The sequence below is a fragment of the Diorhabda carinulata genome, chromosome X, assembly GCF_026250575.1.
Source record: "Diorhabda carinulata isolate Delta chromosome X, icDioCari1.1, whole genome shotgun sequence".
Lineage (NCBI taxonomy): Eukaryota > Metazoa > Arthropoda > Insecta > Coleoptera > Chrysomelidae > Diorhabda > Diorhabda carinulata.
Window position 1 is genome coordinate 40,127,300 of NC_079472.1, and position 26,797 is coordinate 40,154,096.

At 30.3% G+C, this 26,797-nt stretch overlaps 2 protein-coding genes across 7 annotated transcripts in view; one reads left to right on the top strand and one right to left on the bottom strand.

The window, feature by feature from the left end:
• The window catches only part of LOC130902449 (uncharacterized), a 135,936-nt gene that overhangs the window by 17,413 nt on the left and 91,726 nt on the right, over positions 1–26,797 (top strand). The gene's annotated exons all lie outside the window — the stretch shown is intronic.
• LOC130902448 (RNA-binding protein Musashi homolog 2) overlaps positions 1,914–26,797 on the bottom strand; it is a 642,276-nt gene continuing 617,392 nt past the window's right edge. For all 6 annotated transcript variants that reach the window (XM_057814600.1, XM_057814598.1, XM_057814599.1 and 3 more), the window contains one exon: positions 1,914–17,284. In XM_057814600.1, coding sequence (XP_057670583.1) covers positions 16,808–17,284 — 477 coding nt within the window. In that variant the 3' untranslated portion in view covers positions 1,914–16,807. The remainder of the gene's footprint in view (positions 17,285–26,797) is intronic.

A 26,797-nucleotide genomic window follows, 5' to 3' on the forward strand; every position in this document is an offset into this window, starting at 1 on the left:
TATTTTATATATAACACTTATTGTCTCAAATTTTGTTCTATTCAAACGCAAATAATTATGACGTTTGATAAAATTTTTGACCCTTCAAATCATTCAATAAATAACAAAAACCGATTAAAAATATATCTCCGATGGTAAAAAGTTTTTTATTTACTAATTATACCTTGAAATAAATAATTTTTTATTATTAAAACTTGCCTTAAATAAGTGTTGACAAGTATTATGATATATGGATTACTTAGTAGTACAAAATGACACATGGAAACAATAATTAGTAAATAAAAAAATAGAGAAGTTTTTTGATCAAGCGATGTAAATGAGAGTAAAAGGTTCGCGGATTATTAAATATAATACTTATTGTAAATATACAAATGTTACGTACAGGGTGTAAAACATAAAGTGATCTATATATAGTATACTTTTCTCAAAACCTGTAAAAGTTATCAAAAAACTTCAATTACAAAAGTTCTTTGTATTTAAAGGAATTTTTAGATTATTCGCTTTTGGATTATACCGAATTCTTGAGGATCGACATCAACTTTGGATTTTTAAATGGAACACCCTATATTATATTGCGTTTTATGATTTAGTGGTGGAAACAAAGGTAACTTTCATGAGACCGACCTATTTGATATTCGCACGGTTTAGGAAATATTTGAGGTTATTTGAATTTTTAATGAAAAATCATTATATTTAGAAAATTCCTCAAAATAAAAATGAGATTCACTTGCATCATTTAAAAAATGGATTTTTAAAAACAAAGCCTAGGTTTATGAATTTTGATGATTTTCGAGTCTAGAATCATATTTGGTGTCTTGTTTTACTGTATGACTTTCGAATTTATACCATTAATAGCACGCGCATAGAAATAAGAATTATTCATTCATCAAATAAAAATTCAAATAACCTCAAATATCCTAAATCCTAAACGTATATCTTATAGGTCGGTCTTATGAAAATTACATTTTTTTTATCACTAAATCAAAAAACGCAATAAAATATAGGGTGTTCCATTTAAAATTCCAAAGTGGATGTCGATACTAAATAATTGGGACGCCCCGTATAATCCAGAAGTCAATAATCTAAAAATTCCTTTAAATACAAAGAACTTTGGTAATTAAAGTTTTTTGATAACTTTTACAGGTTTTGAGAAATGTATATGGGTCACCTTATGTTTGACACCCTGTACATACTGATGGACTACAAAACAGTTCATATTTTTTTAGAAGTAAATTGAGCGCCAAATATTCAAGATGTATTGTAGTTGAAAGCACATAATATATTCACAATCTGCCGGGTGAGTTTGAAGTGTATACCCAACCATTAAAAGAATTGATTACAGTTTGGGAAATACAGGAGTGAATGTCGAGAAACGTACGAGAGGCACGAAGTTAAAACGAGAAAGTATTCGGATGACAAAGAGGGTAATATGCGCTTGGTGAATTAGTACAGTAAATAATGAACGTAGGTACCCACGCAGTGCTCTTGACTATCTAACAGACACAATAGAACTGACAATAGTAGTCAAGCTCAAGTATACCTACTTGAGGGACCGAACTAATCCCTTCTACCATCATCTAGTAACGCGCATTGACGGGCGTGGCTATTTCACTTTCATTCTTGTATTTGCCAAAGTGTACTTGTTATAAAGGATACCAAAAGGTTATAGATCGTAGTGAAGCTTTTTAAAGATGAACATAAAAGATGAATTCATTAATTTGAATAGTTTTAGTAGAATCGGTATAAAATGAAAGATATACCAAAATTCATTGAACCTTTTACAACGCCATCATCACTTGTATTATATTATGTATTAATGTTTATTAGAAACACGCTGGTCTTGCAGACTGTTGAGTCGATTAGGGCAACTCAAAGCATAATCAAAAAGGTTTGATCAAGCATAATAGATCTACTTTCATTAAACTACTTTATTCAGAACGACTGTACTACAGTGCATCTGCGACAATACGCCGCATACTACACTACACAGATATACATACTACATACACTAATACCTAAACTCTATGAAAAAAAATTATACATTACTTATAATACTACAGTAACTTTAAAATACGTACGACAACTAGCTAAATGTTAATGTCTGTGTAACAAATACAAAACCTATTAAAAATTTTTGACAGAGTACCGGAATTTACTACTTGAATTGAAAGAAACGGTATTCCGGCCATCGAAAATTTCTAATATTTTTATTTTTAACGTTTTGAGGAGCCAACTTGTTTTATGGAAAATAGGTAGATATATCGCGAATTTGTAGTAGATATTAAATAATCTTATTAAATGAAAATAATCTTCTTCTGCATTGTGTACCTCGGCTGATTTAACATCTAAAATATTAAATGACAAAGTCAAAACTTTATTCATCAGGAAACTAGATACAAATCAATATATCAAATAAGAGGTGTATTCAGAAGATAACGGGAATTGTTAAATTTGGTAGGTTTAGACAATCTCATTGTCAATTTGTTTCCCAACTGTTGTCTCTGGTAGCTGCTAGGGTTAGACGTAGTTTTCGAAGCTTTTGTTTATGATAAATAATGGTTCAAAAAATTCGTATTAAATTTTACATATGGAAAGAAATAATGCTTAATATAGTATGTAAAATATGATGCGTTTGCTAAAGTAACAGAAAAGTTAATGAGTACTATAAGATTACAATGCTGTGAAAGAAATGGTTAATGAATAGCACTACTTACAATCTCAACGCTGTTTGTGTCAAGCAATTCGAAAAAAAAGGCCGGAATCGAAGAAAACCAATTCATGGTTTTCACACCACAAGTATGTATCCAGCCACGATTTATTTGGAGAAAATTGTAATAATTCCCAGGCATTAATATTCGCCAGACATTGTTTAATGTGACTTTTTCTTTTTCCAATATTGAAGGAAACCTTATCGTTTTGCATTAAAAGCGCATTGCTGAAGAGGGATTGGAAGTACAGTTGGCACAAGTGTGTAATATCTAACGAGGACTATTTTGAAGGGACAATATTAGTGTGGATGAATATTTTTTTAAGCAGTAATTCTCGTTATTTTCCGAAACACACCTCATATAATTGTGATTATTTAAAAAAATAACAATTAACAGTGAAAAGGCACCCACGTTAGTGCATCAGTTAGTATTTAAAAGAATAATGAGAAAGAATAATAAAACTGAATTAATGGTTTCGCTATAGTTGTTTAATGTAACAAAAAAACCTATACACCAAAAGACTGCCTTCATCTCAAAGCATAATTGATGGAAAGAAAGTACAAGGTTTTATATATTTTTACTCTATTCGTCATCGAGGATTCAAAATAATAATAATTTCTTGACAATTAATTGTCATAGATGCTGTTTTTTTCTTGATGAGGTTTTGCTTGTTCACTGGTTTAATAAGGTTTAAATACATTCAATTGTTATCTTCAACTAATAATATGAAAATTTATTCCATAAAACTGCTGCCTCAACTCTTCTGATTCGACTTAATATCTAAATTATTATTTTTTTGTTCTAACCAAGTTTCATTTGTCACAATCATTCAGACCCTCTTGAGTAAAATACCATACTATTTACAGTTTTTTTTCTCTTGAGTAAGAATTCACTTGTATAAGTGAAACTAAACCACTTTTATTTGTCTTAACAATTATAATTGGATACAAAAATAGAGGGTTGTTCATTCTGTCTCACAATGCTTATTGCTTGTCAACTTGATAATAATTTACAGAGTCTCCTATTCTAAATGCCCTTGTGGATTTAAAGAAGATAAAGAAGAATCTTACACAATATTAATCTTCGTCGATCTTTGGTTTTATTTACAGTGATGCATACCAAATAATCGGATCGTTATTGAGGTTGAAAATAATTTCTTTGTGTTCTTTAAAACCAGTGCGAAGTTGCAAATCGAAATATATATTCATCAAAAATTTGGCACTGAATTACATTTACAAACAAATCACGTTTAAAAATATTTTACTTAAAAAGCTGCCAAATACCGAATTAGTTTTTTTAATTACTAAAAACAAATCTTAAAAATATGTTAGCATGTGCTGTAAATTAGGGTGAGTCAAAAAAATCTACTATTTTTTTTACAACTGACGGAAAAATGGGTTGCTAGACACCTTAAAAAAATTTTCACCAAATATGAGCTCTTAATTTTAATAGGAAGATCCTCGGCATCGCAGTTTTTTATTTTTTTCTCAGTCCAATGGTAGAAAATTCATACATCATCATTGATTGTACAGAAAAAAGTTTTTGAAAAATTTTGGAGAAAATTCGATGCTCTTCAAAAAAAGGTATATTATATTTTTTCTGTAAACCTATGTAAACATTTGAATGATATTGAAGATTTAAGTTTAATTATTTCAAGTCAAATGTCATTTTTGTTTATGAATTTTAAAACTCCTCAATTAATGGCTATCATAAAATACACAATACAAATTATTGTAGTAAATTAAGTGCCTCATAAAATGGTATCTTATGTTTTGGCGATTAAACTAAGTGTTCAAAAGATATTCATCATCTAACTTTCATGTGTACAGATTTTACGAGATTTTTTATGAAATAATCGAAAAATTCCAATTCAAATTATAAATTGTGAGAAAATTTACACAAATTTTAGTTTTTATCAACTGAGAAACTTCTAACATTAAAAAAATGAATTGTACACTATTCACCGTTTAGTTATTTTTTTAATAAAAAAGTAGTTTTCATTATAAATACATGTTTCAGTTTTAGCAAACAAAATTTCGAATTGGTTATAAAAAAGTAATTTTATTTCAATTCACAACTGAGTTATTAATGGCAAAAAATAGATTTTGTATGAAATTAATAAATTGATTGATTACATAATAAAAACTCTTAACACGTGAAAGTTTGATGATGAATATCTTTTGACTGCTCAATTGAATTTAATACTGAATACACTGTTTACACCAACACTCACGATTACACTGTCTGACGCGCGTTTCAATAACCAAGTTATCTTTAGAAGCTGAAGGTAAAATGTTCTCAGTCTCTGAAGACTATAATTTAGTTAACGAAACGCGCGTCAGAGATTGTGATCGTGAGTGCTGGTGTAGTGGTGGTGTAAACAGTATATTCAGTATTAAAATCGCCAACGGTTCCAAAAATTCCAACTTATACGCTTAATTTAATCGTCAAAATATAAGATATTTTAATGAAACAGTTAATTTTGTACAAAAATTTGTATTGAGCATTTTATAATAGCCATTTATTGAATAGTTATAAAATTCATAAACAAAAATGACATTTGACTTGAAATAATCAAACTTAAATCTTCAATATCATTCAAATGTTTACATAGGTTTACAGAAAAAATACAATATACCTTTTTTTGAAGAGCATCGAATTTTCTCCAAAATTTTTCAAAAACTCTTTTCTGTACAATCAATTAATGATGAGATATGAATTTTTTACCATTGGACTGAGAAAAAAATAAAACAACTGCGATGCCGAGGATTTTCCTATTAAAATTAAAACCTCATATTTTTTAGGTTTCTAGCAGTCCATTTTTCCGTATCAGTTGTAAAATAAAACAGTTTTGAGTCACCCTAGTGTAAATATTGAAAATCATTTTAAAAATTCAATTTTTAGAGAAGGTCTTTTAAATCAACTAACTTGAGCCTTATTATTTTTCATTAAATATAAATATATAAAAAAAATGAATATAGTGCTGCGATATTTTCACAAGTATTGATTAATATTGGTTTATATCATTCTTGATATCATTGTCCTTCCTAGTATGTAATTTCGAATGGTGTTCCGGGTTGTGGCCTTGCCAACGTTTTTAGCCTTGATAAAGATCAAATAAAAGTTCGAAACTTTGGCGTTTTAAAAAAAGGCTTGAACAGTTTTATTTTGAATCCCCAGCCCACAGCAACATTCGAAATTGGTTTCTAAAAATAGCTGTTTTTCAAAGTAGCACAAACAAATAACAATTCTTGTGTTTTTATTATGATAAGTTATTTAATCAACTTAGACGGTTAAATTTTAATATTTGCGGCAATTGATAACACATTTAGGCATATTTTTTTATTGAAAATTCCAAGGTGATATATGAAATATTTTTTTTTGTTTCGATCTAGGCACATTGCAGCATATAAAGAAAATCACACAGCCCAATTTTTTTAACAGTGTAAAATTAGAAAACTAAATGGCCAAAAGCAAAAATTTCAGGGTTTATTGTTTAATATCAACAGTATATTATTAAAGATTCTGAGCACATTTAAACATAATTTTTGTATTGGAATTTCCAGAATGACAGGTGTCACTTTTGGACATTATAAACAATCTACAAATTATAGCTTTCAAATTAAGTTTGTTAATATTTACAATCTTTCAAATTTTGCTACAACTCTAATTATTTGGAAACAAAAATTATGTTGAAAAATTATATAATGGATTACTGCAGGAGGAATCGACGCATGAGTATTGAAAACTATTCCATATCAATTTTTTATGCAAACCTCTTAAAATTGCCCTACTGATGGTATCAATGCATGTTGCCATGGGACAACCCCTTGCTTTGTTGCTTAAATCGAAATTTTTCAAACAATTGCAAAGTGTTATTTTTCAACAGGACTAATTTTTTCATATGCTTTATTGAAATACAAATAAAACAGTCCTATGAATTTTCACGATAAGGTTAATATTTTTAGAGATATGAGTTTTGAAGTTCGAAAAATCTCAAATTTGGGTAAGTTTTGACCCATCAAAAATATATTAAAAAAAATAAAATATAAATATTACTTTTTTCTGATCCTCTATACAATAGTTAATAATATTCTCAATAGAAATGAGAAAATTTCATTGATTATTATACCTGTTTTTTTTTAATCGTCAATTTTGCGTACTCATAATTATGCACCAATATTTTTTAATTATTTATATATTATTGTGATTCCAAAAAATATTCAAATACCATTGTACCTTTCTATTGTTAATAGAAATGTATAAATTACTATGATAGTAACAAAAAAAATATAAACTGATAAAAAAAGTAATTTTAATCACATATTCCTTCATGTTTGAATAACTTTTATAAAATTGATTCCTAAAAAAAATATTAGAAACAAATTGTAGACAATTTAATTATTGATAATATTGCTCTTCTAAACAATTTTGATAAAATTACTGGTTTTTAAGATAAATGATAAATAATGATTCAGGACACGGAGGACGATGCAGCGCATGAGTAAGAGAGTGTGATACTTAAAGGTAAGAGACGTATATTGTTAGTACGCGAATTAACAATTAAAAAACAGGTATAACCAATGAAATCTTCTCAAATCTCTAGTAAGAATATTATTAACTATTATATAAATAATGAGAAAAAAATATTATTTATATTTTATTTTTTTTCCAATATATTTTTCAAGTGTGAAAAGAGCCCAAATCTGTTTATACGAACTTTCAAAATTCATATCTCTAAAAATATTAACCTTATCGCGAAAAGTCACACGGTCTTTTTTATAACTATTTCAATAAAGCGTATAAAACAAATTTAGCCGGTTGAAATATAACAATTCTTTGCAATTCTCTAAATAATATGGCACGGGGTTGCCCCATGGCAACATGCATTTATATCATCAGTGGAGCAGTTTAAAGGGGATCGCATAAAATAATTGACGAGGAATAGTTTTCGGTATTCATGGGCCGAAATAATTATATTTAGAATTTCGGTAAAATGAGTATTGTCTATTAACACTAGTTCCAGAGAATTGTCACCGGTAAATAGTAATAAAAAATATGCTGAATGGAACAAAAGTGTACAAATCAAATTGAAAATCATGGAATCAGGATAAGCAAAGTTGTGAAATTTAATCAGTGTCGAAAACAATATGTGATAAGAATATTTTTAAAATATATGTGTAATGAAATCATGCAGAGACATTGTAAATAACCACAAACCGATTTAAATTGAGGAATAAGAGAAAATATAATGCATTGGGGTAAAAAAGATATTGATATTAAAGTTACTTAAAAGGTTATTGGGTAAAACATTTATATTGCAATCAAACCCATAAATAAGAATAAAAGGATAATAAGCAGAGAAATAATTTTTGTGTCGAAAAATGTCTGGTATTAAAAATAAAATAGACAAAGATTTGTTATGAATTCAAATTGTCCATTATCTATTTATTGAAGAAATATTTAGTGGATACAAAAATAATCATCAGCGATATGGCCGATTTAATAATCCTCACCTAATTAAAGGTTCCTTTAGATTAAAGGACCCTTTAACTTAGTTGTTAAAGTGAAGTTGTCCAATAATCGATTTGTACTGGTCTCTCAAGTAAAGACACCTTTAAGACAATACTCTGCCCTTTTCCAAAATAAAACGTAGAAGTGAGTATTAGTGTTTTATTTTGTCCATAACATTTCTTTTGGCTTGATATATAATGGCGTGCTGTTGTGTTTGTCAATTTGATTCTTCAAATCAATTTTTCATTATAATTATTTTAATCATTTTTAATTGTGGATATTAAAGGTTTTAAACGATTGATGCATAATTTTTATTTCTATGACGTTCCTTGTTCTTATAAATTTATCATGAGGTATCTCTGAATGCGATATTCGTTGTCCCCTATAAAAGATATCTTTCCAAAGTATCCTTCCTCAAACTGTCTTCTCAAAGTACTCTTATTGAAAATTGTCTGGTCGTGAACGGAACCTGGCCAACGAGTTACAATGTTACGAATCCGGAGCATTGGATACAGTTTGTGCATTCAATGTTAAAAAGCCTTTTCGGCTCCTAAAAATTTCTGCGTCTTCGCCGCCTGGTGATTGTATGAAAATTAAGGAGTAATCGGTTGCACATACTGTTAACGAGAAATTGACTATTTAATTCATACGAATTTGATTCAATAATGATGTAAATATCGGGTTAGTAATTAAAAATCGTTCAAAAAAATACAAGTTGTTATATAGTTTTTTCTATGTCGATATTTTTTAGATGAGTTTGAAGTCGTACTTAATATAGCTCGATATCTATCCTTTATGCCGTAAACCTTTTATTTTTTTAAACTCAAGTAGACACCTGGGTCAGCTTAGAACTCAAACATAGGTTTGCATTTGAGGTTGTCCCTATTATTAAACGCGCGACTTAATTTAATGGGAACTCTAAATGCTGCTTTTAAATGTATTAAAAAACCGGTCATAACCCACCAATATCTGATTTGAATAATTTCAGCTCATAAACATTCTAAGATGATGGGATACGGGGCAGGTAATAGATTGTATATGTACTACCTGATGCAAAAAATGTTTAAAACGAGCCCAAACCCACAAAGTTGCCTTTCTGGAAAAATCCAATTGAAAGTACTCTTATCTGTGAGGTCCAGTGTATTATTTTGGCTCAATATAGGATACTTTAGAAATTTTTGTGGTTTATATGAAAAAAACAGGTTGACCAATTCAGTGGATTAAAATTGATCCTAAAATTAAATAAAATCAAATCTAATTGAAAATAACTAGTGAAAAATATTTATCAAGATGTTTAATATGTAATACAATGTATTCATTATGAATAACACCAACAATTCCAAAAATTCCAACTAAAAAAATATGTGTTATAGGAAGTGTAGAAATTGATTAATATCTTTAGCATTAATTTGGCAGGTATTAGATTTTATTTTTTGTATAAAAACTGCTATAGTTAACTCCTGAAACTCTCTGTAGATCATAATACTGGTAGTATTTCTTAATTATACATAATTGAAAAAACGATATGTAGCTTAAAAAAATGTTGAACAATCAACTCACAATTCCAATAAAATGATAAACGAGTAAACTCATAATTTCGATAATAGAATTGTATAAAAAGAAGAGTATTTAACTGTGAAGCTATATTTGATACGATCGGCAACTTGGCATAATCGACGCATTTCTAGCTGCTTAACAACTATCACAATGTAATACTAGAGAATGCGTCCCAATCGGGTCTTTTGACTAAAATCTAAATTTACTGTATAAAAACATCAGTATGAACTCATTCTCTTTAAAATGAGCGACGCGAAACTAAGAGTGAATCAGTCCAATTGTATTACTCAAATTAAGATGTCTTTTATTCTAAAAACTATTTGTTAAAATAAGCTGAGGAAATGTGGGCATAAAGATAAAGATAAATTTGAATTTTTGAACAAATTGAAACTAAAAAATATACTCATTAAAGTTGAAATATTATAAAGTGCTGTGAGAACTTCAGCGAACATAAATGAACATTTTTACTTACTGGACAAAAAGTTGAAGTTATTTAGCGGTTTTATTTCAAATATGACAATTGGAGTGTCAAATAGCTCTTAATTTCGTTTAAAACCATGGCTTAATTCAGCCAAAGTAGACGCATTGGTCCTTGAATCACACGTACATTTAATTACAATAATTTTTATAAAGATACTCAATGCACAGCTATTACGGAATGTAGGCAGGTCTGTCTACTTGAGAAAATAAATAGTATGATGATTTGAAATACCAGATCACATTTTAAAATGTTTCGTTATCAATCCATCTATTTTTATTATGATTATAAAAGATATGGTAAGTAAAAAGATATGATATTCTGAATGGTTGGTTGGAAGAGTCTATCGAAGAATAATCAAAAATTTTATAGAAATGGAATACAAATACCAAAAAGAGGAGGAACAATGTGGTTTTCGTGCAGGAAGTCTTGCACAGATAATGTGTTCTATCTAAAACAAGACAGAGAGAAAAATAAGTTCACATATCGATTGAAATTGGAGGAAGTACTCCAAGGAACCCCAACAATATCAATGGTCTTTTCTAACTAAAGGTTCCATCACAGATGGCAGATGTTAAATGACTGTTCCATCATTTTCACGTAAAAATTCAATTGTCAGCTGTGCAGTATGTGGCGATGTATTATCGTGTATATTGACTGGCTAAGGAACTGCAGGTTAACCTTTATGATGTACCAGTATGTTAACTTACAGCTTAATTCTTTTCGCTAATTCTTTCTCCACATTTATACTTTTTCGCCACACCCTTGTAAAAGCCATTCAGAATATATATGAGGTCTTATTTAAAAATAGGTAATAAAATATCAGAACCATTTAGAAATGATAAAAGTCTACAAGGATGCTGCATCTTTCTTACACTTTTTAAAATATATGTGGCAAATATACTCTCAAGTAAAAGAAAATGCAGAGGAATGGTCATAGAGATTGACAATGATACTTGCTTTAACACTCCACAATTAGCCTCGCGAAGGAAAAAGAGGATCTTGAATGCACGATGAGAAATAAATATGAAAAATTGGGTCTTCAAATCAATATTATAAAAACACAACATCTCTGCTTTGGTGAGGATACCACGGATCTTGTTCTGGAAAATAACAAAACAATTTAAAAAATATGATAGCTAAAGATATTTAGACGTAAATTTTGATAAAGAAGGGACAGATGAAGCTGAAACAAAATCAAGAATAAACAAGGTAAAACAGTTGGTTCAAAGAATGACAGAAGCAAGACTACCAAAGTAATTGGATGGATACCACTAGAAAACCGAAAAAGAGGAAAACCAAGGAAAACGTACATGGAAAGAAAAAAACGTAAAATAAGCGAGCAAGGACTAAGAGAGTAAAACTATAATAATAGAAAACAATGGCTAATGGGGATTTGACGATGTCAGAATATATAATTTGTTAAGTAGATTAGAAAATCATGAACTCTTTGGAACGAATGAGTGAGAAAAGTTTTGAACCACAGTTTTAAGGATAAGTCAACTGAAATAAGTTTTTGCAGGAGTTTGAATATAAATATAAAGTCATTCGCGAATTTAAAAAAGTATGATAGAAATGGAAGGGGAAACAGGTAGAATAAATGAGGAATGGAAGAAAATATATATAAAAAAATTATATTACACTATATATTGGAGAAGAAATTGCATGAAGTGATTGGAAGTATAATATAGGAATATAGAATGAAAATGGTGCATTCAAGAATACCAAAAACTACTATAATGTATGGAAAACTGACATTTTAAAATGTGTCAGATCTGTTATAGGCGGATTTATTGCCATAAAGAAATGGATCAATAGCATGACTAGATCTGCGCAAATTTTGTTATAAATGAAAAAAAAAAAAATAGGAACTAGCCGATTCTGAAGATGTCGGCAAGTTGTATGGCTAGCTGCACTGACAATTAAGTTTAGATTAAATAAAGAAAAAAAAATTGGTTACTTACAGAAATGCAATACCACTTAAACATATTGAGGAATAACTAACTTTAAATCTAACTATAAAAATTTTAAGTACTGAATCACAAACTCAAAATATATTCGACTAAAACTAATAACTTAGACCTAAAAAAAAGATTCAAAGTCTTCTACTTTAAAATTGGTAGTCCTTCAATAAGCTGCCAAATCGGACATTTCTGTAAGTAAACTACTTAATACTAAAAAAACTCCAATGATTATGAGATCGTTGAATAAAATTAGGAATAATATCATGAAGTAGTGAAGAAAGTGATGAACTCGATTAATAATGTAAAAATACCGTTTTATCAGTCAAAAAATGGTGAAATACAATAAATAAAATACGAGGATAAAAAATTATTGATTATGTATTACACACGCGAAAAAACTAAATACAGTTTTAGTTCGCTTCGCACATACATATAACGCTAATACTATAACCATATAATTGAGGTTATAGTTTGTCATCCTACAAGGATGGTATTATCAATAGTTTCCAATCCCTCATAAGTACTAAGATATAATAACTTAAGTACATGCAATACAACCTTTTTGTAAAATCGATCCGTTATAAATAATTTAAAATTATTGCCATATAACAGGAATATCAAGTGTCTTCGTAATACAGGAAATTTTTAAAACAAACAATGATTCATCAGAGCTTCAAGAAATTCTCCCTCCAAACGTAAACTACACATACTAGATGTGATTTTTTGTCTATCTAAGCATATTTACCTTCCACCTTTACCTTTTGAAAATAAAGTTCGTAAGTCTTTGGCGCATGTGAAAAAACTGTTGCCTACAAACAAAATTGGTAGACTTAATTAATGTCTTCACAGAGTCCTGAGGAGAAATTTTTGAATAGAGGTAAATTAGATTTAATGAACATAAATCACATCTAATATTTCTAATTAGCATTTGACTGAAGAGTTTCTTAATAGCCCGTATTTTTCAAAATATTTAATACTGATTATTGCGAGTTATTGCCGAGATGCTAGATGAGCAGAGGCGGCATCAATATAATTGATAACCAAATACCATAAGGATCTGATTTTGAGATACCATCAATTTCTATGGTTATTTTGAATTAACTTAAAACAAATTCATGGGGTATAAAGGCAAATCAATGCATACATTATTATTTCCAATTAATGTAAGGATATATACTCATAATCCTCAATTAATTATATAAGGATAAATGTATAAACATTTATATGATAAAAAAGGTTTGGAATCCATTTATTTTCTTTAATTTTCAAAAAAAATTATATCTATCATGATACTGATATATAAAAAACACAGTTTTTTATTATGAATATTTAATTTAAGAAACGATATGCTATAGAAAGCAAGACACTAGTATCAGAAGTGGCCAAGAATTTAAAACGAAGTCTCCCTGCAGTAATATAAAAACGAATTGCAGTATTAAACTAATAGAACAGCATCAAAAGCACCCTTTTTTTTTAGAAATTAATGCCAGTAATGCGCAAATGTGGATAATGAGTTTTCAAACCTTAGCAATTCCTATTTTCATCTATCTAGTACTTGAAATGCTTTCGCTGCTACACCGCCCTAGAGGTGGTCCTGCTTGGATATAGTGAATTCTAAAATTCGGCGAAGGCACCGTCTCTATTGGAATACCCGGAATTCGTTTGATATTCTTTTTTATAGCAAGCGGTTTATTTACATTGTTTCTTTCGAATAATTTCTAGGAAGGTCTATTTATTTATTTGTTTTGTTTATTCATTTTTCTAAATCTTTTCAGAATTATTTTGGGATATATAAGGATTTTATGTAGCGCAGTTAATTTCAGTTTATGATAAATAGTTGAAGTGAAGAATTTAAATAAGTTATTTTTAAGTTAGTTAAGTGATGTGATAAGTGAATTATTATAAGTTAGTGTAGTGTATAGTTTGTAAATAAAGTAAGAATTTAACAGATAGTGTCTATTAATTCACCTCATGAATAGAAATCGTATAAATATTATGGTTTAACAATGTATTAAATTATCAAATCTTGACAGAGAACGCAATTTGTTTAAAAATGAGTAAAAATGTTTATTTCCAAGATTATCCTAAATTGCTTATGAATATATTTGTATACCAGCATTCACAGTCCCTTCAGAGCGCTTATTTTCAAAAGTTGGTATTCTCCGCAATAATAGATGAAGCTGTCTAGCACCAAAAAGGTTTAGCAACGCTTATTCCTCAATGGTATTCAATTACTGCTTAATTTTTTTCAGTTTTTGAGAAGTATTTTATCAATTGAAATTTTATTTTCATCATCATTCACCCTCAAAGTTTAGACTAAAATATAAACATATAAATTAACTAATTACTGCAAAAATATTCTTTGTGATAGTTTATTGTTATGAAAATATTGTGATTGTGATAATATGTGTGCCTATGTACAAACCTACATGTTAATGTTATAGTCCGGGAGCCAGGTGAAAATTTGGTTAATTATTTCTTCTCCAATGATAATTGGTGGGATACATCAGAGTTATGTGATAAATAGGGGCGCAACAACGGGAGGTGTCCAAGGTGTCTTCACACTCTCTAAAAATAAGTGGACACCTCCTTTTAGACGAGTTCATTCAATTTATATTTCTATTGCAAAAATAGTGCGTGAACATGAATTTAGATAAATGGATAATGAAAGGTAATAAAAGAAGACATCTTGAAGAAACAGAAGTCGAAAGTACACTGCAGAATCCTGAGATTCCTGTTGTGCTCAGTGATGTTTCACAAAACATAAGTGGATCCAATAATGATAACGGTAAATATAAAGTATTGTATTACTGAATAATTGTTTAAAGTGAGTGAGTGAAGTTAATAAGCTGCTAAAAAAAGAGCAAGATGTAAGTTTAGATAAATGTTAAATTTTATAATTTTTTTTATTCGTTTTCTTTTTTCACGTCATTTTTCATAAGATATAGCGACATTCAACAAGCCCATTGCAATTGTAATAAGCCAATGTGGCTACCTTTTTTTTAGTCATTATAAATGATTCGCTGGACATCCCCTTTGAGAGTTAATTTGTTGCGCCCCTGGTAATAAAGTCTAGTGAACGTCAGGTGCGGCTCGGTGGGTGGGATGAGCGACAGTAGCAATGCACGACAAAAAAAATTCAGTCATTTCCTCCCAGCTAAAAATTGTCACTATCCCAATATCTCGAAGAAACAAAACAATCAGCTGACTATGCATCAGCTGCCGCCTCTAACATGACAAAAAATTTATATTTTCAGTGATTTGGTCTCAAATAAAAATTTTATTGATGATAGCTTATATGTAACTGTGAATAAATATATAAGTTATCTGGCTCTAAATCGGTGGAAAAACCTTCAACTGATACTATAGTTATTACATAGGCAAATATTATGCTACCAAATAATGCCAATACCAAATAATCATTTATATGGTACTGATAAAATTCATAATCCAAAAAATAAAAGAAAATAAAAAACCTAACCTTTAGATATTTTTAATAAAATAATTTTATCAAAAATTTTATTTCATATTTTATCGAATTTATATAACATATGTATTTTTAATTATAAGTCTTTTGATAATGCTTCTAGACCGAAGCGAAACGTAGTGATAAAATAAAATCAAAATCAAAGTCAACCTAAGAGCTCAAGAAGTTTTAAGAAAAAAAATATATTTATTTGAATTGTATGAAGTATAATTTAATACCTCTGATTATTGATTACTGTAAAATCCCATGATCAAGAAAATATCTCCAAAATCAATCCAAATGGTACCAGTTCATATTTATTAGAGTATATCAAGTATAAGCGCAAAGTATATATTTAGAAGCCTACAGGACTAAAAAGAATACTTGTACAGACATTGTTTTATCACAAATAACGAAGAAGCAATACTGATTTTTTATTTTTCAAACATTAGATCAAAATACTTGAAAAAATGAAAATATTTTTTATAAATAAAAATTAAATACCAATATTCGCAACGATGCCACAACGCCAGTTAAAACTAGTAACACTTATTTGCTTGTAGGCTTCTAGTATGTGTGATGCTGCCCACAGCATGTCGCAACGAGAGATTCTATTTACAGGAAAATCACCACCTTAGTATCAATATTCTAATTTATAACACATCGAAAGAGAGGCACGAGACGCCGCCATTGACAATTGAAAGAATGGGTATCTTGCATCTGCTAATAGAAGTATATGTATACTCATACGCCCTAATTTAAATTTTCATACAACATTGAGCAAATTTTTAACACCGAAAAAGGATTTCGGACTAATACAAATGATTTTATTTTTATAGAAATCACCAACAAATTTATCATGCTATAGAAATTGAGCAGCAGCTACAATTCATATAATAAGCATACAACTTTCAGATTATTATTGTCAAAATTGATATAAAGAACTGCTAAATCAAGGCAGTCGTGAATAATAAATATTTCACCTAACATAAGAGCCAAGATTATAAAAATTATATTAGCAGGTGCAAGATAATATTCCTACTGGAAATGTATCGTTTTTTTCCTGGAAGTCCTTTCACAGTAAACTAATACAAAACAGTAAACAACAATATGTGAGTACTTAGACATACATGCCAACACCATACATGGATCCCCAATCAACTCCTTGGAAAGATGACATATCCACATTTGTCAAGTTGTATCCTTGGTATGGGCTGGCTGCAACAGGAGGAGCTAATGCTGCAGGTGCTGGGGCAGCCGCGGGTGGTGGTGCAGGATTTTGTGTGCTCCCTGGCGCAGCGCTAACAGCTGTCAATGGATAAGGTGAATAACGGTAACTTGCTAAGTGAGGGTAAGCTCCAAACAATTTTCCATATGCAGCTAAGGCCAACGGTTGAGCTTGAGCGGCAGCTGCTGCAGCTTGAACGGCTTGAACATGTGCTTGCGCTTGAGCTGTAGCTAGCGGATTAACTGTAGCTAAAACTCCGGGAGCTGGAGCTATGGCACGCATGCCCAATCCTGTGAGCATTAATCGTTTACCTAAGAGTTGAGCGCTCGCTTGAACTGCTTCTTTAGGCTGAGCTTTTTTGCACTCCACCTAAAAAACATAATTGAATTAAAAAAAATGTATATTTTCAAGTTGAAAAAAAACGCTATTAATGAGAGGGATAGGGTTCTTTGATGATGGGATCCAAAAGCTGGTACCACAAATTAACAAATGTTAACGTTGGGAAGTGAAAAGTGTATTACAATTGTGATATAATTCCCATTACTAAACTTTCTTCTGATACATTGTCTTTCATGAAAGTCAAATAAGAGATCTATAGTTTTGAGGTGCCATATTTATAATATTTATCATAAAATAAAACAATTTGTAGCTTTGTTAAATATTGGTAATTTTTTAAATTATAATAATCACAACTTTAAAATATAATATATTCAGCTTCATTCAAATTAGATTCTCCAAACAGAGTAAAAGAAAAGAAAACCAAATTCAATAATGAATTAATGAACATATTTGTAAGAACAGGTTCGATGGAAAACACAAAATATTGCACCAACTTTATGTGAATAGGTTTGTTCCAGCAGTAAGCTCTGTTCATATTTCGAAATTTGGAACGCATGATCTGATTGTAATCTATTACGAGCAGACCACGCATACCTTTAACACAAGTAGGAAAAGGAAGAAAATCATCATTTTTGTTTTTATATAGTTTGATTGCGCCATTCACTTTCCTTTCTACGGACTTTATTTCCATAAAATATTTTACAACCCGATAAAGCACCATACACGATCTAAAATATGTAATGACATGCGCGGATCCATATATTCTAAAATTTATTCAATATATTTTTGGTCGGGTCGAAACTGGTACTAAACAAGTACAATTTGTTGTTGGAACATAAAACTTTCTGATCATTACTTGAACTTGGTACTATTGGAAGGCAATTTTCATATCGCGCATGATCAAGTAGTTACAAACAACCCACTAGAACACACCTTATGTGAAATATTTTAACCTTGAATGTCTTAATTACATAGATAAATATTGAAGATAGAGAGAGCGGCATAAAAATGGAATTGTACTACTATAAGAGAGACAGAGAGAAAAATCAAAGGTTTTTATCTCTCGATCTTTTTCTACTCGCTATTAAAATCAAAATTTGTTCCTTACTTTTTTTGTCATTCTTCTATATCGTGGCGATACAATCAAAATTAAGTAGGAAGAGATGAAGGATGATACACCGGTGGTATTTCTCTGTCAATGAGCAATTCGGGTCTACTTGGACAAGTTCCCATTCTCTCTTTTATATTAAATTACATAGCTGGTATTCTTATATCGATACCATCACCTTAAATTGTTGGATTGTTGTGAAATATGTTGGATAACGTGTGCCAAATTTAAAATGGCGCTGGTATTTTTCACAAAGTTAATGTTCCCAAGATTCAAACATATCTAAAGAAATGTTGAGTGCAATGTAATAAAGAAAACTTTGAACTACAATCGATATTAAAATTCCAAAATTCACGAGTCGATTCATGATATTACAAGGGTTGGCCCGAAAGTTTCCAATCTAGCAAAGAAACAGGATATGTGTTGCCATAATTATCTTTATTTTCCTTTTTTTAAATTTATACAATTTCGCCTGCGTTATAATAACCTTTTTAAGCCATGGTGATCACCAAAATATGAAATGGCGCATTGTCCTGATAGAGAAGTACTTCCTTTCGTTCAAATGCTTCTCGCAATTTCTCCTATTATCTTCTCTAGTAATGATGCCTGATAAAACGATCGCCATCACCCGTCCGACCGATGAAAAAGATTTTTTCATCCTTTGAGATCCACTGTCTTATTTGTTCCAGGATTGTAGTAGTGGATAAAATTATCTACATCTATCTACAGGTATATATAAACGCAAGAAAATTGGGCTAATTTTACTTAAGCCACCTATATGACCTTGGAAATGTTTATTGGTATGAGCTTTTGTTCCAAAGCGAGGAAACTCTTTAATCTCTCTGACATCAATCCGACAATCGTCAAGTCCGTTTGGTAAATATTCTCGATGATATTGCTAGTTTTCGTTAATTTAGGCCGTCCCGATCGTTAGTCACCAGTCAAGCAAATTCGTAATTATAGTGGAGAGCGTCCGTACACAGTTTCTAACTCCTCTATCCGTGGGGATATTGCATTTCAAAAACATAATGACAACTTGGTACTCAATTTTTTTATTTAAAAAAATATTTAGAACGACGCGTGTTGAAATAGGAAACTTTTCAGACAACTTTTGTAATACCAGAGCGCTTGTATATATTTCGGAATATAGATACAATATTTAAGTTTTTAAAGACAAAAACATGCCCGGTTGCTATAAAATTATTAACGAAATTAACATAACCAATTATGTAAATAATTTTAGTTGAATCTCGTAGTAAATTATCGAGCAAAAGCAGTTTGCGAATAAGAGATGAAAAAGTTATAATCTTTGTAAACTGGCATATTCTGCAATCCGTAAACATTCCAATGCCAAACAACGGGTTGTTATCTAGGAGAAAATTTATGCGACGGACGTTTAGATTTGTTATGCATAATTATTAACTGGAAAGTAGAGAAAATGAAATAGATAAAAATGTTTCACACACAGGTTTGAATATTACAAAGTTCTAGCTTAGTGAAAATGCGAATATAGATGTTCAATACTCATTAGAAATGATAATCATGACTATCAAACTTTAAAATATATCACAAATCGCACTATACAAGGTGTGTCTATTAAATATATATTGACTGAGCTACAAATGCAAGTACAAGTACGCATGCGACTGCTGTTATCATGAAACCTTTCACTACAAATGCTATGCATCACTACTGTAAATAAAACTGTGCAATCGTAGTCTAAATTTGAAATAGTTTATTTGTTTCACAGGAAAAATGTTGAATGTACCATTAAATTAATTGTTTTTTTTGTAAAATTTCTTGAAAAAATTGGAAAATCCGAAAACTACACGTATAATTTATGGAAAAAAGGAATATTTATAGTGTGGTTGTATTTTTACATCAAGATGGATGAAGATATAAAAAATAGGTTATCTAGTTCGATCTCATCCTCCATCTAGAATGCATTCGATTGCTGGCTGAAACTGAACGTGACAATTTTTCAGCTTTAACCTCTTATCTGTAGAAAGATTTCTAGCCATGTTCAGCATTGGAGTGTTACGCCGTCCGCCTGATTTGCCGGTTCTCGATTTCTATTTCAATTATGTGACATAAAATGCATTAATATGCGAAACTGTCGACATAACTATAATAGCACAGTCATATTAGGTAAAAAAGGGATCAACCTTGGAATTAAAGATAATAAGCTGAAAATTGATATAAACCTTTGTTTTGTCGTTCTAAATATTGTCTTGAAAGTTACCATTGCTATTGTGTTTGCGTCTTAAGATATTGAAGGTCAAAGGTTATCAAAATCGGTTTTTTTGCGAATTGACAATCAACTTTAATATTTAAACTCACATTTCAGTAAATGTATAATATGCCATATTTAATGATGAATAAAAATATATGTAAAATCTATTTCCTTGCTGTTTTTTTTATTTTAAAATATATAACCCAGAATTAATAATATACTATAGTTAAATATGAATAATTAAATATAAATAATTAATAATTAGTACATAAATAGTGGGCATTGTTTGATAATTATAATTTTTTTGTAAGTAGTTGACTTTATCCAACGTACTGCTAACCGTAACTCACGCTTAACCTTGCATAAGCTCATATATGACTATACGCTGCGCACTATTTGCACTCTACCCCAAAAATGATTGGTTGTATGGAAAAAAAATTTAAACAAAAGTTGTAGAGAATTTCAATATCTTAAGACGCGGACACAACAGCAATGGTGACTTTTGAGACAATATTTAAAATGACAAAACAAAGGTTTATACCAATTTTCAGCTTATTATCTTTCATTCCGAGGTGAAACCCCTAATATGACTGACTATAACGTAACTGTACTCTTCATAAAATTAGTCTTAAGACTCCTCCACACTCTCGCGAGAATCTCGCGAAACACTTTCCTAGTTTACATGAATTAATCTAATTTTCACACTTCAAAAAGTATATTTTTACTTATAATTTTAGACTCATTTTTTTGTTAAATGTTTCTACAATATACTAAAAATAATAATACAAAGGTAAATTTATCTAATATCAGAAAATAATAACTTAAAATTAGATGAGTTGAACCTTGACTTAATTTTCCTTTTATAGAACGTGTTCCCGCGGAAAACAATTTCAAATAAATTTAGAGTGGGCTGTGAGGAATAAACCCTTGTTCTTATTTAAAATATACTTGCTCAATGCTTAAAATATTTCAATATTGAAATTAGCTTTTTTTTGATAGGTGTAGAAATACTTTTTACGAACAAAGTATGGGACTCGCACCTTGGTCAGTGAGGCGTTCTACCCACTAAAACCACACCTCTTTCAACTTACATCTTTATGAACCTTTGGGACCTAGTAAGCATTACTTCAAAGTTCAGGTTGTCTAATATATTAGTTCAGTATATTACTGTTTAGTTCTTTTAGAGAGGACCCAAAAAGTGAAATTATTTTTTAAAAAAATGTTTCGAGAACAATTGCATCTCCTCCAAAGTACTCTTCATTACAACAAATATATTTATCCCATGGGTGCTTCCACTGTCAGAAAAAAGTTTTATACTCATTTGTATGAATGGATGGAAGCTCTTTAGTCGTTTCTTATTTCTTTCTCTTTCGTCGTTTCTTATTTCTTTCTTGGCCTCTAATATATAGCATGTACTTTCAACTATTTTTCATGCATGCAAGCAAAAAAAGACACACTGGGCCATGTCAGGCTAATGGGGTGGGTGGTGCAGGGTAAGCCATTTTTAGCCAAAAAAGAGAACCGTCTCCTTTCTGCTAAACATCGGATCTTTTTTACTCACTACTCGACAGTTGATTAATTATCACTGTATGATCTGTTAGCACAAGGTTCCAAATTCTTTTGATATTCGACAATCGACTTAATTTTTTTCCAAAACATTATTCAACATAGAAATATTTTTTCGGCTGCACGCTGGCACCACAAACAAGGAGACGAAAGCAAATAAGCGCTAACAAAAAAATCACTGCGTACATTCAGAACAAGGTACACTGAGAGTACTATTCTGACTGATGAGTTGAGCTATTTAATCTTTCGCGGAAAAAATGCGTACTTCAAACTCTCTTTCCACGCAATAAATTAAAAAGAGCCGATGTAAGTCAAGGTGTTGTATTGTATATTGAATGGTTATGTGAGTAACTATTTCACAATACAGTGTAATTTTTCGGAAATATTCAATGATTGTTCGTCATAAAAGACCTTATAGTATAGCAACTTTTATCTAATGATTATGTATAAAATGTACTAATTCAAAATTATCATCACATGTTCGCGAAACTTGAAATCGTTGAAATATTTAGAAAAACTAATGCTTCTTTGAGGACGAGTAACACATAATTAGTGACTACTAATTAGGGAAGCGGTTGATAGCACTAGAAAGTTACGGTCTTTTTCTCTAATTACTGACACTGTAAGTAAATAACATGACAAATTAGGACTAATGATGTAGGGAAATAAAAGAGGATAAAGAGTCCGAACGAAATCTTAACCCTGTGCACTTATAAATACGATATCAAAAAAAAAGGAAATATGTATATACAAAATCACAATACCCATATATAGTAAGTTGGTAGTACTCAATACTAAGTTAAGTGACGTTTTTGCATACATTAGAGCCTACCATAAACTACTTTTCAACTATACATTTTAATCCGACAAGAAACAACTAAGGTATTCAAAGGTTTTAAACTTAAATACTATACAAGTGTAATAAATTTGTAACCTGTATTATACCCTTCAGTTTGACTATCTCGTTGACTTTATTGTTCATTGGGTTGCCGAATTCTTACATACATACATACCAAACATCTAATACTTATGGTCAGTTTAAACGGGAAGAAATATCCCATTATTAAGCTGCTGGCTAAGTGTTATCATTCTGTCTTCCTCAGGCGGAACAGTTTCTACTTATAATTAGTGATTTTTTATAAGAGGTATAGAATTCAATTTTGAAAAAAGAAAACAAACAAAAATTGATGAAATCTTTATTGGAACCGATAGTCCAACTGTAAGATCCATTTTTGGCACACTCCCTCCAACATATCGGCCGGTATTTCACGAATAAATGCTTCAATATTGGCTTCCAGTGCGTCAATCGTTGCTGGTTTAACCCTGTAGACATTAGCATTAACATAGCCCCGCCAGAAATAGTCCAAAGGCGTTAAATCACAGGATATAGGCTGCCAATTGATGGGTCCCAAACGTGAGATGAACTGTCCACTGAAGGCCATTGTTTCGCGTGACGTGTGGCACCATCTTGTTAAAATCATATGTCAGGCATGTCTAATTCTTCCATTTTGAGCAATTCAAAAAATTTTCCACGTAGTGGCGTAACTGAGGCCCAATTGCTATGAACGGCGGCGAATCGACATATCACGGTTATCAGTAACATTGGCGGATAAAGCCATAATATTTTCTTCGGTCCTCAGTGTACGTTTGCGTGTTAGTGGTTTAATGTCCAATAGTGTAAATTGGGTTCAAAATTTAGTGACAAGCTTCCTAATAGTTCCCTCAGTAGGCCGACCAAACTGCCCATAAATTGGAAGAAGTGCGCGATGCACTCTCTTAACCGAGCATGAATTTTGATAGTAAAATTTAATAATTTGCAAGCGTTGTTCGTTCATACGTCGATTCATGATTAAATTATAGACCAAACTGAACAAGTTTGATAATGACACAAGACACGCGTGATCTGACAAAAACAGTGTTGGCAAAAAGATACCAGCAAAAAATGACTCGTTAGAAGCTGTCCAGTCGTTCGTATCGTAATTTTTAGCTTCTGTATTTGACACTAGATGGCGACACCACACATAACGATAGCATGAAGAATATGTTTATAAAGTATTTAATCTTTTTATTTTTGTTATTATTATTTTATAAATATGTTTTTGTGCAGTATTAAACGCGATTTCATTATATTTTATGCATACCTCTTAAATTGGATTATAAAATTCAATGGTTTTAACATTTCCTATAGATAAACAAATACTAAATATACTAGCGTCCTCAAACTTTTTTAATACCAACCTAAAGTTATCTCCCAAGAAAAATAATCTGACTTGTTGGATTTCGCAACAACTCAAACATAATTTTTTCCAAGTTTTGGTTATAACTACTGCAACAACTATTCAAAAACATGTTTACAACAATTTAATGTTCCGTTTAACACATGTTTTTAATTAACTGACTTTTTCTAATGACAAACATTCCTTAGTAATTTGTATTTAACAAAATTTGACTAGTGTTAAATGCTCAAAAATTTTATGTCAACTTTTTTAAGCTTGTTGGTAATAGGCAAGCGATAATCTTTCCAAATTTGTTATAAATTTGTGTCGAACAATTATCAATTTCCTGTGGTTATTACTAACTACTAAACTACAGAAGTGGACTTAGTACACATCCTTGTTTACCATCTATTATGAAAAGTTATACGTTTTGGAATTTTCTTACAAACCAAATGAGTTTCGTAGATTTAGAGTTACACACATTCAAAGTAAATAATTTAGTAAATGATTATAAACCTAGACAGTTATCAATAATAGAGGCATCTCTAGGTGGCAATGGGCTGATCTATAATTATGTTATTAGTGGTCTATTTTTATACTTGATAATTCACACTCGAATAATGCTAGATTGTAATAAAATTTAAACCTTTAACATTTTTCAGGAAAGTAGACGGAATTATGAAACTTATATTCAGTATAAAGTTTATAATTAATAATAAAAAGAGAAAAACAATTCCTAAAGCTTCAATCCTCAATAAAATAAGATCTAAAAAAGTAGGATTAGGGAACTTTAAATAGATTTCAGGCGATTTAGAAAAAGCAGCTAGAATACCTGAAAGAATTTATTGTTTTTTAAGATAAATATGAATAAAAGGACTTTTTCCACAAATAGCATAATAAAATATTTCAATTTCAATTCCCAGGACATAACTGCGGTATTATTAAGTTCAACTAAAAAGTTGAAAGTAAAAAAATGTGCTTATAATTAGAATACGTCAAGGACGAACTTTTCATCCCGGCGAGAGAAAACATAATATACGCACCACGGGAGAAAAGTAATGTACTATTTTATACTACTATATTAAATCAGATCTCTTATCACTGAAATTGATTTATAACTGTATATAGACCCTGTATAACATTGCATTTTTTTTAATTTTTGATGCTTCGCGGCGCAATTTTCATAGCCGAAGTCGAGGATGACCGCCAGCGTTTGCAATTTCGGTTCCAAACAACAGCCGAAAACATTAACATACATATATCTGTAGGAAAAATAGAATCAATGGTAATAGGAAAAAAGCTTACAAGATGTGAAATACCTGTGAACGAAAGCCCCATTCACCGGTGTCCGCACAATGTTCGCAACAGAGATGAAAACATTGAGAACTATTAAAAAAGTGTACCTAGGATATCAAATAAGAACCAGAACTATAAGAGAACATCTGAAAATTCAGGATATAGTACAATTCACGAGATCAAGACGACGATTTTGAAGAGATCACGTCAACAGAATGATGGAAAATCCATTGACTGAATGGGCTAAAGGTATAATAAAAACAAAAGCTGGATATTTAATTCTCAAAACGCCGAATAGTAAAAGAAAAAAGACTAAGTCTTAAGAAAAAATGAAGAAGAAATTATTTCATTTATTATTGGCGCATGCTCTTATTAATTTTCAATGAGCTGTCCTCAACTAGATTTAATCTCTTTGTGGGGGACTAAAAAGCTTCACAGTGTAATAAATATTTCCAACCTTCACATTCGGTAGCAAAGTATGAATAGTAATCCTGCAAATCTATCCCAATGGAAATTGAACATTTATTAAGCACGTTTTAGATGTGACAAAAACCTTGTTAAATATCCACGGGAGATGGAATTGTCAATAAAATGTGATTTAAAAAGGGTTGAATGCCGAGAGCTCTCCCTAGGTCTGAATTTTATATTGCTCTCAATAAAACGTCACATTATATTCGTAAAGTCAAATCTAATGTATACTCGTTTTTTTGCCAAAAAAAAAAATGATAAAATTTACGTTATAAGTCCGGGAAGTAATTTAGTATGGTACGAGATAGATGTTTATGAACGAGGCGATGAAGGAGCCGAGTCAAGAATATCTAACTTCACGGACGTATATCGTAATATGTTGTTTTTTCATACTGTTTTCGGTTTTAAATAAAAAATTAAATTATATCAAAATATGAAATGTCATATTCGACAATTTTACTGAAAAATAGCTCCTTCGATTATTCTCTTATTAATAAAAAAAAAAAAATTAACAGAAGTCACTAAGGTAACATTGTAAACAGAGGCAGACATATTGAATTTTGGATTGGGACTGTATTTGAGATATAAACTAATTTGAGAGTACAAGGATGCCGTAAAGTGCCATTTTCCGGACTCAAGTTAGTACTGGAAAATCG